Source organism: Nerophis ophidion, linkage group LG25, assembly GCF_033978795.1.
Source record: "Nerophis ophidion isolate RoL-2023_Sa linkage group LG25, RoL_Noph_v1.0, whole genome shotgun sequence".
Lineage (NCBI taxonomy): Eukaryota > Metazoa > Chordata > Actinopteri > Syngnathiformes > Syngnathidae > Nerophis > Nerophis ophidion.
The window spans coordinates 22693891-22710900 of record NC_084635.1 but is presented as its reverse complement, the minus strand read 5'-3'; the positions used below and the strand labels follow the sequence as shown (position 1 = coordinate 22710900).

At 39.1% G+C, this 17010-nt stretch overlaps 1 protein-coding gene across 1 annotated transcript in view; it reads right to left on the bottom strand.

Moving 5' to 3' along the window:
- Positions 1 to 1403: 1403 nt before the first annotated feature.
- The window catches only part of LOC133543054 (very-long-chain (3R)-3-hydroxyacyl-CoA dehydratase-like), a 36545-nt gene continuing 20938 nt past the window's right edge, over positions 1404 to 17010 (bottom strand). The window contains exons 6-12 of the mRNA XM_061887438.1: positions 14365 to 14416; positions 14170 to 14280; positions 7015 to 7142; positions 6838 to 6950; positions 6659 to 6765; positions 6438 to 6569; positions 1404 to 1846 (exon numbers count right to left, since the gene is read on the bottom strand). Coding sequence (XP_061743422.1) covers positions 1770 to 1846; positions 6438 to 6569; positions 6659 to 6765; positions 6838 to 6950; positions 7015 to 7142; positions 14170 to 14280; positions 14365 to 14416 — 720 coding nt within the window. The 3' untranslated portion in view covers positions 1404 to 1769. The remainder of the gene's footprint in view (positions 1847 to 6437; positions 6570 to 6658; positions 6766 to 6837; positions 6951 to 7014; positions 7143 to 14169; positions 14281 to 14364; positions 14417 to 17010) is intronic.

Sequence of the window (17010 nt, the reverse complement as noted above, 5' to 3'; positions counted from 1 at the left end):
AAATGATGGTGGAAAATAAGTATTTGGTCAACCATTCAAAGCTCTCACTGATGGAAGGTTTCGGCTAAAAATCTCACGATACATGGCCCCATTCATTCTTTCCTTAACACGGATCAATCGTCCTGTCCCCTTAGCAGAAAAACAGCCCCAAAGCATGATGTTTCCACCCCCATGCTTCACAGTAGGTATGGTGTTTTTGGGATGCAACTCAGTATTCTTCTTCCTCCAAACACAACGAGTTGAGTTTATACAAAAAAGTTCTATTTTGGTTTCATCTGACCGCATGACATTCTCCCAATCCTCTGCTGTATCATCCATGTGCTCTCTGGCAAACTTCAGACGGGCCTGGACAGGCACTGGCTTAAGCGGGGGGACACGTCTGGCACTGCAGGATTTGATTCCCTGCCGGCGTAGTGTGTTACTGATGGTAACCTTTGTTACTTTGGTCCCAGCTCTCTGCAGATCATTCACCAGGTCCCCCCGTGTGGTTTGGGGATTTTTGCTCACGGTTCTAATGATCATTTTGACCCCACGGGATGAGATGTTGCGTGGAGCCCCAGATCGAGGGATATTATCAGTGGTCTTGTATATCTTCCATTTTCTGATAATTGCTCCCACAGTTGATTTTTTCACACCAAGCAGCTCGCCTATTTTAGATTCACTCTTCCCAGTCTGGTGCAGGTCTACAATTATTTTCCTGGTGTCCTTTGACAGCTCTTTGGTCTTGGGAATAGTGGAGTTTGGAGTCTTGACTGTTTGAGGCTGTGGACAGGTGTCTATTATACAGATAACGAGTTCAAACAGGATCCATTAATACAGGTAACGAGTGGAAGACAGAAGAGCTTCTTAAACAAGAAGTTACAGGTCTGTGAGAGCCAGAGATCTTCCTTGTTTGAAGTGACCAAATACTTATTTTCCACCATAATTAACAAATAAATTCTTTAAAATTCCTCCAATGTGAATTCCTGGATTTTTTTTCACATTCTGTCTCTCACAGTTGAAGTGTACCTATGATGAAAATTACAGACCTCTGTCATCATTTTAAGTGGGAGAACTTGCACAATTGGTGGCTGACTAAATACTTTTTTGCCCCACTGTATATATATATATATATATATATATATATAGTAAATACACCCTGTTTTTATGTATTAATTGGACTATATTAATATTTGTGTTTATTGTCCCAAAAAAATGTCACTTTTTTGTATTTAAATGTGTGTGTATATCATATCCGGACTTCATTGGACACACTGTACAAGTTAATTATTGACCATACAGTAGTACCTGATTATAATACTAACATATACTTTTTGATGTGTCAGCAATGCACAATCTTAAAATACTTTTTTATAAGAACACAGTTCCTAAATATTCAGCCATAAAATAATTCTCAAACAAGCCACGATAAAAAGTTTAATATGCTTTTGACTGCAGTAGCACTATACAACACAACATGTCAATCCAATAAGTGAAGAGGGAATACTGTATACTGAATTTTTGCATATATGGTTTCATATATGTCAGGGTTGGAGGGTTGACATGTTCCTTGGAAAAGGTGACCATATTATTTATGGCTGTAGTTAACAATAAATAAACAAGTTGGATGTTTTTAATACTCTCAATTCGTAGTCAAGCTATGAAGTCCCATGTAGAGAACATCCAGGAAATTAAGGAACAATGTAAGTATCCAACTCCGTGTGTGTACAGTAAAGGGAATAAGAAAAGGAAACATCGCGTCTTAAGAGTGTGAGTGACGTCCTGATTCATTAGTGGAGCTTGCGTTTCCTTGATCGGTATCGTCTCTGTCTCTGCTTGTATAGATATCGGAAATTGATGAAGAGTCCTGTGGAAGACAAGGTTATTATTTAGTTGATGGATGCAAATAAGCCTTACACACATGATCACAAAAATAATTAAGCATAATCCATAAAACAAACCAACTTTACACATCGAACACACGAAAAAAGGAGACCATTCTCGATTAAAGTAGATCCCAGCCTATTTGCGATTCTGCACTCGCTCTAAGATTGTGCAATATGAACGATAAAAATGTACATTTGTAAATGATATGGTGATAATGCATGTTGATGCTACAACCTTGTCATGTGCTGCAAAATGTAGAGACAAGCTGCAACACCTTGTCAATAATTGATTGAAACTTTTATTAGTAGATTGCGCTGTACAGTACATATTCCGTATAATTGACCACTAAATGGTAACACCCGAATAAGTTTTTCAACAAGTCAGGGTCCACGTTAATCAATTCATGGTACAAATGTAAAACAGTCATCACACAAGTTAATCATCAGAGTATATACATTGAATTATTTACATTATTTACAAACGGGGGGTAGGATTTAGAGGGGGGGTTAGGTTTGGTTGATATCAGCACTTGTGAAGTGAAGTGAGTTATATTTATATAGCGCTTTTCTCTAGTGACTTAAAGCGCTTTTACATAGTGAAACCCAATATCTAAGTTACATTTAAACCAGTGTGGGTGGCACTGGGAGCAGGTGGGTAAAGTGCTTTGCCCAAGGACACAACGGCAGTGACTAGAATGGTGGAAGCGGGGATCAAACCTGGAACCCTCAAGTTGCTGGCACTACCACTCTACCAACCGAGCTATTCCACCCCACTTCAGTCATCAACAAATATATCATCTGAGAAATGGACATTGAAACAGTGTAGGTCTGACTTCGTAGGATATGTACAGCGAGTAGTGGACATAGAGAGATCAGAAAGCATAAGAACAAGTATATACATTTTAATATTTACATTTGATTATTTACAATCCGGGGAGGTGGGATTTAGAGGGGGGAGGGTGTTAGGCTAGGGTTAAAGTTGCCTGGAGGTGTTGTTTTAGTGCAGTTTAAAAGGAGGCTATAGATGCACTTTCTTTTACACCTGTTGGGAGTGCATTCCACATTGATGTGGCATACAAGGAGAATGAGTTAAGACCTTTGTTAGATTGGAATCTGAGTTTAACGTGGTTTGTGGAGCTCCCCCTGGTGTTGTGGTTATGGCGGTCATTTACGTTAAGGAAGTAGTTTGACATGTACTTCGGTATCAGGGAGGTGTAGCGGATTTTATAGACGAGGCTCAGTGCAAGTTGTTTGACTCTGTCCTCCACCCTGAGCCAGCCCACTTTGGAGAAGTGGATAGGAGTGAGGTGTGATCTGGGGTAGAGGTCAAGAAGTAACCTGACTAGCGTGTTCTGGGATGTTTGGTGTCTAGATTTGAGGGTTTTGGAGGTGTTGGGTACCAGGAGGTGTAAGCGTAATCGATATGGGTTGAATAAGAGTTCCCGCTAGAATCTTCAAGGTGCTTTTGTTGATCAGAGAGGAGATTCTGTAGAGCAATGTGGTTTGTTGGTTGACCTTTTTAATTACCTTGGTTGCCATTTTATCACAGGAAAGATTAGCGTCTAGAATAGAACCTAGGTAGGTGACCTCATCTTTCCTGGTGATTACAATGTCACCCACTTTTATAGTGAAGTCACTGACTTTCTTAAGGTTGATGTGGGACCCAAATAGGATGGATTCCGTTTTACCCTAGTGTATGGATAGCTTGTTGTCAGCGAGCCAGGTGCAAAATCTACAGAGTTCGGCAATGAGGATTCTTTCCACCTGTGACTTGTCCTTGTGTCCTTGCCGGATACCAGCAGGGCCGAGTCATCCACAAACAATTCTGATAGAGGTGGAAAAAGCATGTCCTTCCACATTGCAGAGTCCTTACTAATCCCTACCTCCATGATGGCAGATAAACTACATTTTTATTACACGTATCATTATCACTGGAGGATGAAAAATAGCTTCAAATGCGACACGCAAATCTAGCGAGAAACCATGCTAACCACTAAGCTAGCTTCAATGGGACGGTATAGCTCGCTTGGTAGAGTGGCTGTGCCAGCAACTTGAGGGTTCCAGGTTCGATCCCCGCTTTGGCCATCATAGTCACTGTCGTTGTGTCATTGGGCAAGACACATTACCCACCTGCTCCCAGTGCCACCCACACTGGTTTAAAAATGTAACTTAGATATTGGGTTTCACAATAAGTCACTAGAGAAAAGAGCTAAATAAATATAATTCACTTCAATGTAAAGTAACTAGGACAATTAAACAGAAGTGTAGCTTGAACTGTGTTACAGCGGAGAGTAACCAGCTGTGAACAAGACCTGCAGATTGTACTATTGCACAAGCCAATTCACTCAACGTTTTCAAGCTGGAAGGTGTTTTGGAAAGATGTGAAGTTGTGTGACTACACATTCTGTAAGTACAAAACTGTATACTGTGAGACTGGAATTATTTCCTTGTGGGTGAAACTGAATGTAATAACTGAGAGGCATAATTATAGAGTTTAGAGTATGTATAAAAAGTTGAGATTTTAGGGATTTGCAAATATTGTGGTTTGCTTTGCAATAGTGGCGATCTACTGTACATTGTAGTGTTGTCCCAACACCAATATTTTGGTACCGGTACCAAAATTATTTTGATACTTTCGATATTTTTCAAAATAAAGGGGACCACAAAAAAATTTAGTGTTGGCTTTATTTTAACAAGAAATCTGAGGGTACATTAAACATATTTTTCTTATGACAAGTTTGTCCTTAAATAAACATACGAGACAACTTGTCTTTTATCAATAAGTAAGCAAACAAAGGCTCCTAATTTAGTCTGTTGACGTATGCAGTAACATATTGTGTTATTTATCATTCTAATATTTTGTCAAAATTAAGGACACGTGGTAGAAAATTAATCATTCATCTACTTGTTAATTTACTGTTATTATCTGCTTACTTTATATTTTAACATGTTCTGTCTACATTTCTGTTAAAATGTAATAATCATGTATTCTTCTGTTTGGATGCTATACATTAGTTTTGGATGATACTACAAATGTTGGTATCAATATTATACCAAGTTGTTACAGGATCATTCATTGGTCATATTCAAAGTTCTCATGTGTCCAGGGACATATTTCCTGAGTTTATAAACATAACATACTTTTAAAAACACGAAAGAAGATGTTGTGATGCCAAAAAATATCTACGTGATTATAGTAGTAGCGACTAGATACGCTCCAGTACTTGGTATCATTACAGTGGATGTTTGGTGTAGATCCACCAATCCTGTTTGTTTACATTTTGATGGCAGGAAGCTACGGTGTGTAGTGAAGCATGTTGAGCTATTCCTCGTCCTCCAGGGATGATACTTGTAAGAAACTAACTTTACTTGACTCAATGTACACGAGGATTAGGGATTTAGAAGTAGCAGACTGCGGCTGAACTATACCGGTGGGCAATTCAGTGTTATAGCTTCACCTTTATCTTTGGTTTTTAAGGCAAAATGCATCCGTTCTCCCTTTTCTGTCTACACACATTGTCTGCTTGCCATACCGAAAATACGGTACTCCTCTGCTTGTAAACCAGCAATAACACGGCGTGCCGATGACAGGAGCGTGGGGAGTGGTGGACCGGTACTTTTCAGAGGTGGTATAGTACAGAATGATTCATTAGTATCGCGGTACTATACTAATACCAGTATACCGTACAACGCTCACACATTGCTTGATCACATCACTATAAGGCAGGCCTGGGCAATAATTTTGATTCGGGGTTCACATTTACAGAAAAAAATGTGTCTGGGGCCGGTATATCTATTTATATGAACACTAATACAAAACCTCAAAATAATGTCTGATTGAATGCTAAAAACATTATGACAGACCACTAAAAAACATAATGGAATTTAAAATTTTTCTGTTAAGGATAAAACACTGACTATTGACAAAATATGAACGTCACACCCCCTTTCGATCGACACATTTTACAATTAATTGAAACGCAACAAAAATGCAACAAACACTGAAATATGAACGCGAAGGGTACAAAATAAACCCACCTACAATCTGACATATCTGATATATCACTAAGCTTTAGAACTTTGTTGTGAAAATCTCCTTCCGCATCTGTGGAAACGCTCCCCACCCACACTGCTTGGTGCCTCGTCTGAGCTGCTGTGACTTACATTACCATAGTAACTAATTAGATGACCATAGTAACTATTTAGATGACCATTGTAACTGCTTTATCATCCATAAGCGCAGATGCCAACCATTGAAATACTTTATGTAGTTCAAGACTTACGGTCATTAGAAAACATCACTGCACATCATAATGGCAGCTACAGTTTCCATCTTAAAGATCTAAAAAAAATATTTGGGAATGTCCGCCGGGCCAGATTGACAAGCGCTATCAAGCTTAATGTGTCCAGATCTGCTATAAGGAGCCTCAACATGTCACCAAAACAAACATAGAAATAAAAAATATAATTTACTCGGTCAATAAATGAGCTGGTTGAATGAAAATGTATAAGACAATGACTTAAAGCCTGCGAGAAAAACAAAAATGATGCAAAGTGTAGCGGATGGCTCACCTAAGAACATGAGCGCCAGGTAGAGCTGCAGAGTGTACGAGAAGCTTAAAGAGTGCCCCAGCACTGCGGGCAGCGGTAGGCTAAAGAGACGGGTCTCATCAAAGATGGGTAGGGACTGGATCAGAGCCACCGCTGGAGAAATCCATAAAAAGACAAGCTGTCGACAACAACAAAAGAACAAGTATGGCCTGTAATCATCTTTGCCAGCAGGAGGCACTAACCTTCAGCAACAACCCCCAGTGGGTAGAGAGGAATCCAAAGGCTGTATCTTAGCCAGGTCAACAGCTTCCACTCTGTGCCCATGCAGGCCAGCATATAGAAAGGGTACCTGCCACCAAGAAACCATGGTCAAGTCAGGAATATTATCTCGTCAGCAGGACAGCGGCGTGTTGGAGCTGACCTGAACACCTCGATGGTGCTCCACAGGTAGAACACAAAGAAGACAACAGGTCTATTCTGCATCTCTTCCAGGCTGCCAAATATGACAAACAAAATGACGTTCCTCCCCGCAACCTGCGACACGATATAGATTAACAGACTATTAAGCATAACATACAATCAATGTTTTAGAGAGTACCTGTATCATGGCGGGGAAAACTCCCGTCTTGACCAAGCCTAGCAAAGGATTAATAACTTCCAGCGAGGCCATCATCTGGCAGAAATACATCATATCAGCCGTGGTGTGAAAGGTGTCATAGAAGGAATCTGTGGAGGAACAAGCAGCGATAAAGAAACATGACCATAATCTTTAAATTACATCAATGAAAACATTTGCCCCATTTTACTTGCTCAATTTATGTAATAATTCAATCTTTTGCACATTCAGCCTTTTCATATAAAGCCATAAAGGAATGGAACGACCTCACGACAAACTTGAAAAGTTTAACAGATTACTCTTCATTTACAAACCCCATTTCCATATGAGTTGGGAAATTGTGTTAGATGTAAATACAAACAGAATGCAATGATTTTCAAATCCTTTTCAACTCATATTCAATTGAATGCACTATAAAGACAACATATTTGATGTTCAAACTCATAAAGTTGTTGTTTTTTTTGCAAATAATAATTAACTTAGAATTTCATGGCTGCAACAAGTGCCAAAGTAGTTGGGAAAGGGCATGTTCACCACTGTGTTACATCACCTTTTCTTTTAACAACACTCAATTAATGTTTTGGAACAGAGGAAACTAATTGGTGAAACTTTGAAAGTGGAATTCTTTCCCATTCTTGTTTTATGTAGAGCTTCAGTTGTTCAACAGTCCGGGGTGTCGTATTTTACACTTCACAATGCGCCACACATTTTCGATGGGAGACAGGTCTGGACTGCAGGCTGACCAGGAAAGTACCTGCACTCTTTTTTTTTACGAAGTCACGCTGTTGTAACACGTGCTGAATGTGGCTTGGCATTGTCTTGCTGAAATAAGCAGGGGCGTCCATGAAAAAGACGGCGCTTAGATGGCAGCATATGTTGTTTCAACACCTGTATGTACCTTTCAGCATTAATGGTGCCTTCACAGATGTAATACTAATAATAATAGATTAGATTTATATCGCGCTTTTCTATTGTTAGATACTTAAAAGCGCTCACAGAGAAGTGGGAACCCATCCTTCATTCACACCTCGTGGTGGTAAGCTACATCTGTAGCCACAGCTGCCCTTGGGTAAACTGACGGAAGCGTGGCTGCCAGTTTGCGCCTATGGCCCCTCCGACCACCACCAATCATTCATTCATTCATCATTCCTTCACCTGTGTGAGCGGCACCTATGTCCCCCCCTCCCTTGTGGAGGGGGTCCGGTCCGATGACCATGGATGAAGTACTGGCTGTCCAGAGTCGAGACCCAGGATGAACCGCTCGTCGGGACCCAGGATGGACCGCTCGCCTGTATCGGTTGGGGACATCTCTACGCTGCTGATCCGCCTCCGCTTGAGATGGTTTCCTGTGGACGGGACTCTCGCTGCTGTCTTGGATCCGCTTGAACTGAACTCTCGCGGCTGTGTTGGAGCCACTATGGATTGAACTTTCACAGTATCATGTTAGACCCGCTCGACATCCATTGCTTTCGGTCCCCTAGAGGGGGGGGTTGCCCACATCTGAGGTCCTCTCCAAGGTTTCTCATGGTCAGCATTGTCACTGGCGTCCCATCGGATGTGAATTCTCCCTGCCCACTGGGTGTGAGTTTTCCTTGCCCTTTTGTGGGTTCTTCCGAGGATGTTGTAGTCGTAATGATTTGTGCAGTCCTTTGAGACATTTGTGATTTGGGGCTGTATAAATAAACATTGATTGATTGATTGATTGAAGTGTCCTGCCCAAGGACACAACGGCAGCGATTTTTTAGATGTCAATAGGTGGGAAGCAAACCTGCAACCCTCAGGTTTCTGGCACGGCCGCTCTACCCACTACGCCATGCCGCCCCCAAAAGATGTGTAAGTTACCCATGCCTTGGACACTAATGCACCCCCATACCATCACAGATGCTGGCTTTTTACCTTTGCGTCGATAACAGTCTGGATGGTTCGCTTACCCTTTGGTCCGGATGACACAATGTCGAATATTTCCGAAAACAATTTGAAATGTGGACTCGTCAGATCACAGAACACTTTTCCACTTTGCATCAGTCCATCTTAGATGATCTCGGGCCCAGAGAAACCAGCGGCGTTTCTGGACTTTGGTGATAAATGGCTTTCGCTTTGCATAGTAGAGCTTTAACTTGCACTTACAGATGTAGCAACCAACTGTATGTAGCGACAATGGTTTTCTGAAGTGTTCCTGAGCCCATGTGGTGATATCCTTTAGAAATTGATGTCGGTTTTTGATACAGTGCCGTCTGACGGATAGAAGGTCACAGTCATTCTATGTTGGTTTCCGGCCATGCCGCTTACGTGGAGTGATTTCTCCAGATTCTCTGAACCTTTTGACGATATTATGGACCGTAGATGTTGAAATCCCTAAATTTCTTGCAATTGCACTTTGAGAAACGTTGTTCTTAAACTGTTTGACCATTTGCTCACACGGTGGTGGACAAAGGGGTGTACCTCGCCCCATCCTTTCTTGTGAAAGACTGAGCATTTTTTTGTTTGTGAATTACTGAGCATTTCATGGAAGCTGCTTTTATACCCAATCATGGCATCCACCTGTTCCAGATTAGCCTGCACACTTGTGGGATGTTCCAAATAAGTGTTTGATGAGCATTCCTCAACTTTATCAGTATTTATTGCCACCTTTCCCGACTTCTTTGTCACGTGTTGCTGGCATCAAATTCTAAAGTTAATGATAATTTGCAAAAAAAAAAGAATGTTTATCAGTTTGAACATCAAATATGTTGTCTTTGTAGCATATTCAACTGAATATGGGTTGAAAATTATTTGCAAATCATTGTATTCCGTTTATATTTACATCAAACACAATTTCCCAACTCATATGGAAACGGGGTTTGTACAGTTGATGTTAAAAAGTGGCTTTGGAGCAATCAAAGCTGCTCACACGGTCACTAAGGTGGGCACTATGTTTGACAGATCAACTTAATATGTATTATATTGATCCATGACAGCATTTTTGTTGCAAATTGTGAGGTGTGTTTGTTAAAATCATGGTTGTTTTTACAAATTATGACAGATGTGAACAAGGGCATGTATTGTCTTTGTGTGATGATGTAAATGAGATGTGGTTGTATTGTACATTATGTGTCCATGAAAGGGCATTTTATGACTTTTCTTAATTTGATTATGTGATATGAAATAATTTTACTGTCATAATTTTATTGCATGATTTTTGTATCCCTTTAATTTAGGTCGCCAGGGACTGCAGATGGAAATTAGCTGTAATCTGGTACAGAACGTATCCATCTTTGAGCTTAATGTTTCTGTGCATTGTCCCGCCAAATAAAGACTAAACAAACTAAACAAACAAATTAATACATTTGCCCTATTTTACTTGCTCAATTTATGTAATAATTCAATTTCACCTAAAACTGTTTTTGTATTTAAAATTAAATTACTGTAAAATAACACTTCCAGTGTTAATCAAAGAACTCTAAACTATTTGTGGCGGGGGTCATGGTCTAATTTGCAAAATTGGCATAACGCATGTAATCTTTGTAGACACTGTGGGATACCAAGTGAGCTAAAAACATTAAATTGAAATAAGAGTATTGTGATTCATCACAGGATTTTTACTACTTGCATAATTTGAATTAACAAAAAAAAGACCACAGTACTTTGACACTGATGCAATTGTATCGTCAGAATGTCATACAGAAACACTTTAAAATGTTTTTCTTAAAAGCCCGTCCTTTATTTTCTCAAAACTTGTTAACAGTATCATCTAAAGCAGAGGTCTTAAACTTTTTTAACTGGCGGCCTAACTTTTTAACTAAGGAATAATTTTTGTAGTTGACACAGTCACTTGTTTACGAGTACCACATTGAATTCGACTAGAATACAATTGTACAAAGCTGAAAAATATTGGCATTATTTTCGACTCGATCCATCCATCAGTGACGGTGTTTTTAATGAATACTAAGGCCTACAACGATACTGTATTCCAATGTCGGTCATTATGGTGGTACTTGGAGAGCCAAGTGTTTTCTGAAATGGCTTCCAGTACACTTAGGAAGCAATTTAAAGTTTTGATTACCCTTGTACAAAATACTTTTTGAGTCTGCAGGCTCTAGACCTTTTTCTATTTGGGCTCAGGTACTCTAGAATGCCTTACCGGCATTAGTTACAGATGTTACTTCAATAGAAGCATTTAAGTCCCACCTTAAAACTCATTCATATAAAGTTAGCTTTTTAAATAGACTCCTATTTAGACCAGTTGATCTGTCACTTTTCTTTTCTGCTCTGCTCCCCTCTCCTGCATAGAGAGTATACTAGGTGGCCACGGATCATTTCTGGACAGGTACCCGTCTGGAAGAGGCGCTAGCTCTCACAAATCGTAACCCAGAGTGGACCACTTCTCTATGCATCAGTGGGGACGTCTCTGCGTTGTCAACATGTTTACATGGAAGAAAATCTCCTTACGACCCTTTGCTGGATTCCCGATGGACTGGACTCTCACATGATCATAAATGTAACTCAATAATGTACCCCCTCGGTGTCCACTGAAGCCAGTCACTCAGGAGGTATGTCCCCACATCTGCGGTCCCTTCTTAAGTTTTCTTCCTTTCCCCGATCTTGGGCTTTTGAAGATTTTCAAAAGAGACTGGATATGGGTTTAGATCAGGGATGTCGTTGTTTTTTGTGAAGCCCTTTAAACACTTATGATTAAGGGCTATACAAATAAATATTGATTTATTGATTGTATTTAAAATTTAACTACTGTAAAATAATACTTTTAGTGTTTCTCACATACCTGTAACCTATTTGTGGCGTTGGGGATATATTATTGTACTTATATAGCACTTTTCTACCTTCAAGGTACTATGAAGTCATGGTCAAATTTGCTAAATCGGCCATGACGCATGTGCATGTAATTTTTATAGACACTGTGGGATACCAAGTAAACTAAAAGCATTAAATTAAATACGAGTTTAGAAATTAGTGCTGTCAAATGAGGTTTTTTTTAAATCAAATTAATCACACCTCTGAATTTGGATTAATCTTGATTAATTGCAGGTTATAGTCGCTTGCATAATTCGAATTGACTCAAAAAAAGACCTCAGTATTTTGACACTAATGCAAATGTATTGTCAGAATGTCAGAGAGGATAATTTTCATTTATTTTACTTGAAAGCGTGTCACTTATTTGTTTAAAACTTGCTAACAGAATTGTCTAAAGCACAGGACTTCAACAGGGGTCTGCGACTCCGCTGGGATCCGTAGCGGTACTGCAGGGGGGGTGGGCCAATTTAGTGAAGTAAATTATATTTATTTACTTCATTTCTAGTTGACAAGACGTTTTTAAATATATACTTTTGTATTCACCCTTTCCTGCAATTTATCCACAAATTAAATGTCTTTAAATACACATTTATATAGAAAACACACCGGTTGTGTAGTTTATATTTGGCAGTGTGTTTAAAATACATTTAGAATACATGAATAACTACATCATTATTTTCATATTAGCATGTAAAATCGCTAGCGAGCAGTGCTCCGGTTGCCAGCAAGCGATTAGTTGGCAGCTGGCTATTAGCAGCGCTATATTGAAAAAAATTTAATATCTTCGCATTGCGCATTAATAGGATACCTTTAAAACCAGTTTAATCAAAATCACAATTTTATAAACAAAATATATAAAAGTTGGGGGACCTCACTCCATCACCTTAGGGGTCTTTGGTCTGGAAAACGTTGAAGACCCTGGTCTAAAGTACAATTGGGGACTCGTGGTGTATTTTGAAGTAAAATTTTACAGCGAACACACCAATCAGGAGTCGCTCATCTTTGGACTGCCGTATTACTATTCCCAAAAGGGAATAAGCGGTAAAAAATGAATGGATGGATGGATGGATAGTTACATTAATCTTTAGTAATATAGCAGCCTAGTTTTGAATGGCGTGGTCCCTGCTATCATATGTTGATAAAAATATAACATTTATTTAATAAAAATCAACTACAGGCTTCCCAAATGCTGTAATAAACTAAGCATGATGAGTTGAGCATATGTCAGCATGTGGCATAATGCCGCCATACTTAGTATCTGAGGTAACTAGTACTGTTTTGTTTTTACCTTATGGAAAAAATATTGAGGTATATATCATATATCGCCATTCAGCGTATTGAGCAGAAAACACAACCAAAAATTGTAGGCTTCTTCACGTCCCCCCGGCTGTAGTGGCAGCGACAAGATGGAGACATGATGGCGACACGCCAAGTTACACCCATCCTACCACCCACCCACTTCCCCGGTCTGTCCGCCAGAGAGACACCACCTTAAATAACACATTTTCTGGGGGAAACACTGAGCCAGGATGAAACTCTTTAGCATGCAATTTACAGCAGGCATGATTTAGTTTGAGAAGAGTGTGTACAATTAGGTGCTACATGCGTTTATAAAAATCTGAATATTTTTTACGCATAAGTACATTTTTAGGTTTGTGCCTACGTAATGCTTTACAAAGGAATCCACACACTATTACATAAATGAAGCCCCTGGTTTGCTCGAGAATAAAAAGACGTAGCAAGAGGGATCCCCGTTGCCAACTTAGTGGCTTTGTTGTTGTTCTTTAGTGAGTAATCAGACCCCTTTATAGACTCGTTTTCAAAAAAGCGACTAAACATAAATCTATTGAGGAGACTTTTGGAAAAATTAAAGCACATCGCAATGTGCAGTGTCAAGAAAAAGTGTTAAGTAAAAATAAAAGCAATGTTAAATGTTCATTTATCCAATCAATTAGGGGTTTAATGCATTTTGCATTGTTTTCTGCATGTAAAACTTGAATTTTTCCTTCAAAAAAGTGTTAATTTGGATGTCTTGAGTGGATTACCTGATTTCCATTTTTTCATATGGAAAAAAATAGTTTCAGTTTTTATCTGACCATTTGCAACAGATTAATAACGACAACTGTACATGTACATATCATCAATTATACAACAGAGAAAGCACTTACTCCTCTCTTAAAGCACTAAAATAAGGAAATAAATGATCTCCATGGATTTAGAAAATTGTAAAAAAAAATTATGACAAGCAAGGTGTCTTATTTACTCCAATTTTAGTCTGCCTCTTAATCCTAGACGTGTCACCTTGATTGTGGTCGGCAACAAAACATTGCTCCAATGGCAGCACCTTACCTTGACCAAGAATGAAGAGTCGAACCGTCATGTTGACAAAGATCCATGAAAATCCGAGGAACTGCACCAGGTTGTACATAAATAGGTAGCCTTTTTTAAGCCCGAGGTAGTCTATGGGTGGAAAATAAAGTTAAAATATTTTGATGAAGGTGTTGTGTTTGACAATTGCATTGTTTTATGGTGAACGTGACTCACGGTCTTTACGAACTCTTGACTCCACACTTATCTTGTTTATCCTTTCCTCCTCCTGAAAGGAGACAACACATAATATTTGTCACTAAATAACTTTTTTTTTTAAATGTAAACTATAAATGCCAAGTTTAGTTTTTTGTAGAGATGTCCGATAATGGCTTTTTTGCCAATATCCGATATTCCGCTATTGTCCAACTCTTAATTAGCGATACTGATATTAACCGATACGTATATATACAGTCGTGGAATTAACACATTGTTATGCCTAATTTTGTTGTGATGCCCCGCAGGATGTATTAAACAATGTTGCCATATTTATTATTGAAGTCACAAACTGCATTATTTTTTTTAACATGCCTCAAAACAGCAGCTTGGAATTTGGGACATAATCCCCCTGAGAGAGCATGAGGAGGTGGAGGTGGGCGGGGTAGAGGGTATCTATATTGTAGTGTCCCGGAAGAGTTAGTGCTGCAAGGGTTCGTGGGTATCTGTTCTGTTGTGTTTATGTTGTGATACGGTGCAGACATTCTCCCAAAATGTGTTTGTCATTCTTGTTTGGTGTGGGTTCACAGTGTGGCCCATATTTGTAACAGTGTTTAAGTTGTTTGTACGGCCCCCCTAGTGTGACCTGTATGGCTGTTGACCAAGTATGCTTTGCATCCACTTGTGTGTATGAAAAGCCGTAGATATTATGTGACTGGGCTGGCACTCAAAGGCAGTGCCTTTAAGGTTTATTGGCGTGCTGTACTCCTCCCTACGTCCGTGTACACAGCGGCATTTTGAAAAGTCATGAATTTTACTTTTTGAAACCGATACTGATAATTTGTAAACAGATACCTACAATCTCCGATATTACATTTTAAAGCATTAATCGGCCGATAATATCGGCAGTCCGATATTATCGGACATCTCTAGTTTTTTGTCCAACTAGTTTTTAAAAAGAGGAACTGCACATTTTGGGGGGAATTATACCAATCATCCACAATCCCTATGAGAAACAAGTATCTTTCCCTTTTTTGTGTATTCAAAATATTGAAAAACTGCTAGTACAAGGGAGCTAAAAATGTAGGTAATGGGATTAATCTGCTTTTAAAAACATCCAAAAACCTCCAACATCGCCTAATTTACATGCCGTGACCTGCATATTAACCAAGTTACATTGTTTTGTATGTTGTTGTTGTAAGCGCTAACAACAAGGAACTACTTTTCTGGAGTAGTGACTCGTCGCCTTGCTCACACTGGTCCTCTGACCACAAGCGAATAGCCAGATACTAGCAAGCTTGAGCTGCTAATAACATTGGCTGAGAAACTGCCATAAATAAAGAGGGAGACAAAGGACTTGAATCCTGTTGTATTTTCTTTGAGTTAGCGAAAAATCATGCTAGGTTATAAATCATACCAAACCGAGAAGCTGGTCAACTTTGAAAATCCTCACGCCGAATTGATACTACACAGCTCAATTTGGCTTTCAAATGGAAATCATCATAAGACCATCGCAACATCATTAGGAATAGTTGTTTTTTATCTGAGGAGTTTAGGATTATTCTGAATTTGGCAGCCTTAAGAGTTTTGTGCTGAAAGATACAACGTATCAACAGTGTATGTATCCCAGTGAGAACGGACATTGTAAGTCATTGTTTATGTTCCTATTTGAAATCTTTAGCACATAGCAACAAACGCTATCCTTCTGTGAAATCATGCCAGGAAATAATTTTCTGTAATACTTAGTGACCAAAATCCTGTAAACATTACAAATGTTCATGAATATGCCGGTTACAACATTTCATACATACTTACAGCATGTTTATAAAACAGCGTTGGAGATTTTTTAGGGGGCTTTTTTGGTAGAATAGATCGTACCCCCATAATTAAAGGGGACCGATTATGCAAAACTAACTTTTCTTTCCTATTAGCAACTGTTTGTGTGTATTTGGGGTAGAAACTTTTTAATTCAAACCATGGAGGCATGGCCGAGATACAGTATTTCTAAAAAACATCATGGCTTCCCTCATACTTCCTCCAAATGAGCTGTTTGGAATTTGCCCCATTTGTGACATTTTGACGTCAGCGTATATCTCCATAAGTGGTAAAGTTTTATCGGTAGAGCTTTACGCGAGTCTACCATTGTAGTCCAACGTTGTAGTCAATCATTCTTTTTCTGCATTCTCTTCTTGTGAGGCAGACCGGCTCGTACATGCACATGCATCCTCGGCTGCATCCATTTCTAATACAAAGTAGCTAATTGTTCAAACTTCTATATGTCAGTAGACTTGTTCAAACTTATATATGTCAGTAACCGCTAAAAAATACAATATGGCTGATGGGGAGAAGTCCCAGTGGAAGGTGAGCCACGTAAATAAGACGGCACATCCTGAAGAGATGGTCAGAAAGCGGCTGGAAAATAGTCCGTAAAACATAATCTATGCAAAATGTTGACCAAAGAACCACCATTACATGTTATGTAGAGCACAAAGAAAGTGTTACAAAAGTAGGAAAAAAATAAAACGGCATTGGTACCTGCTTTTTACAGGTAATATTTCACACTGCAAAAACTCGGTGTTCAAAAAAAAAGTACAGAAAATAAGGATTATTTTACTTAAACTAAGCAAAATTATCTGCCAATTAAACAAGAAAATTTGGCTTGTCGAA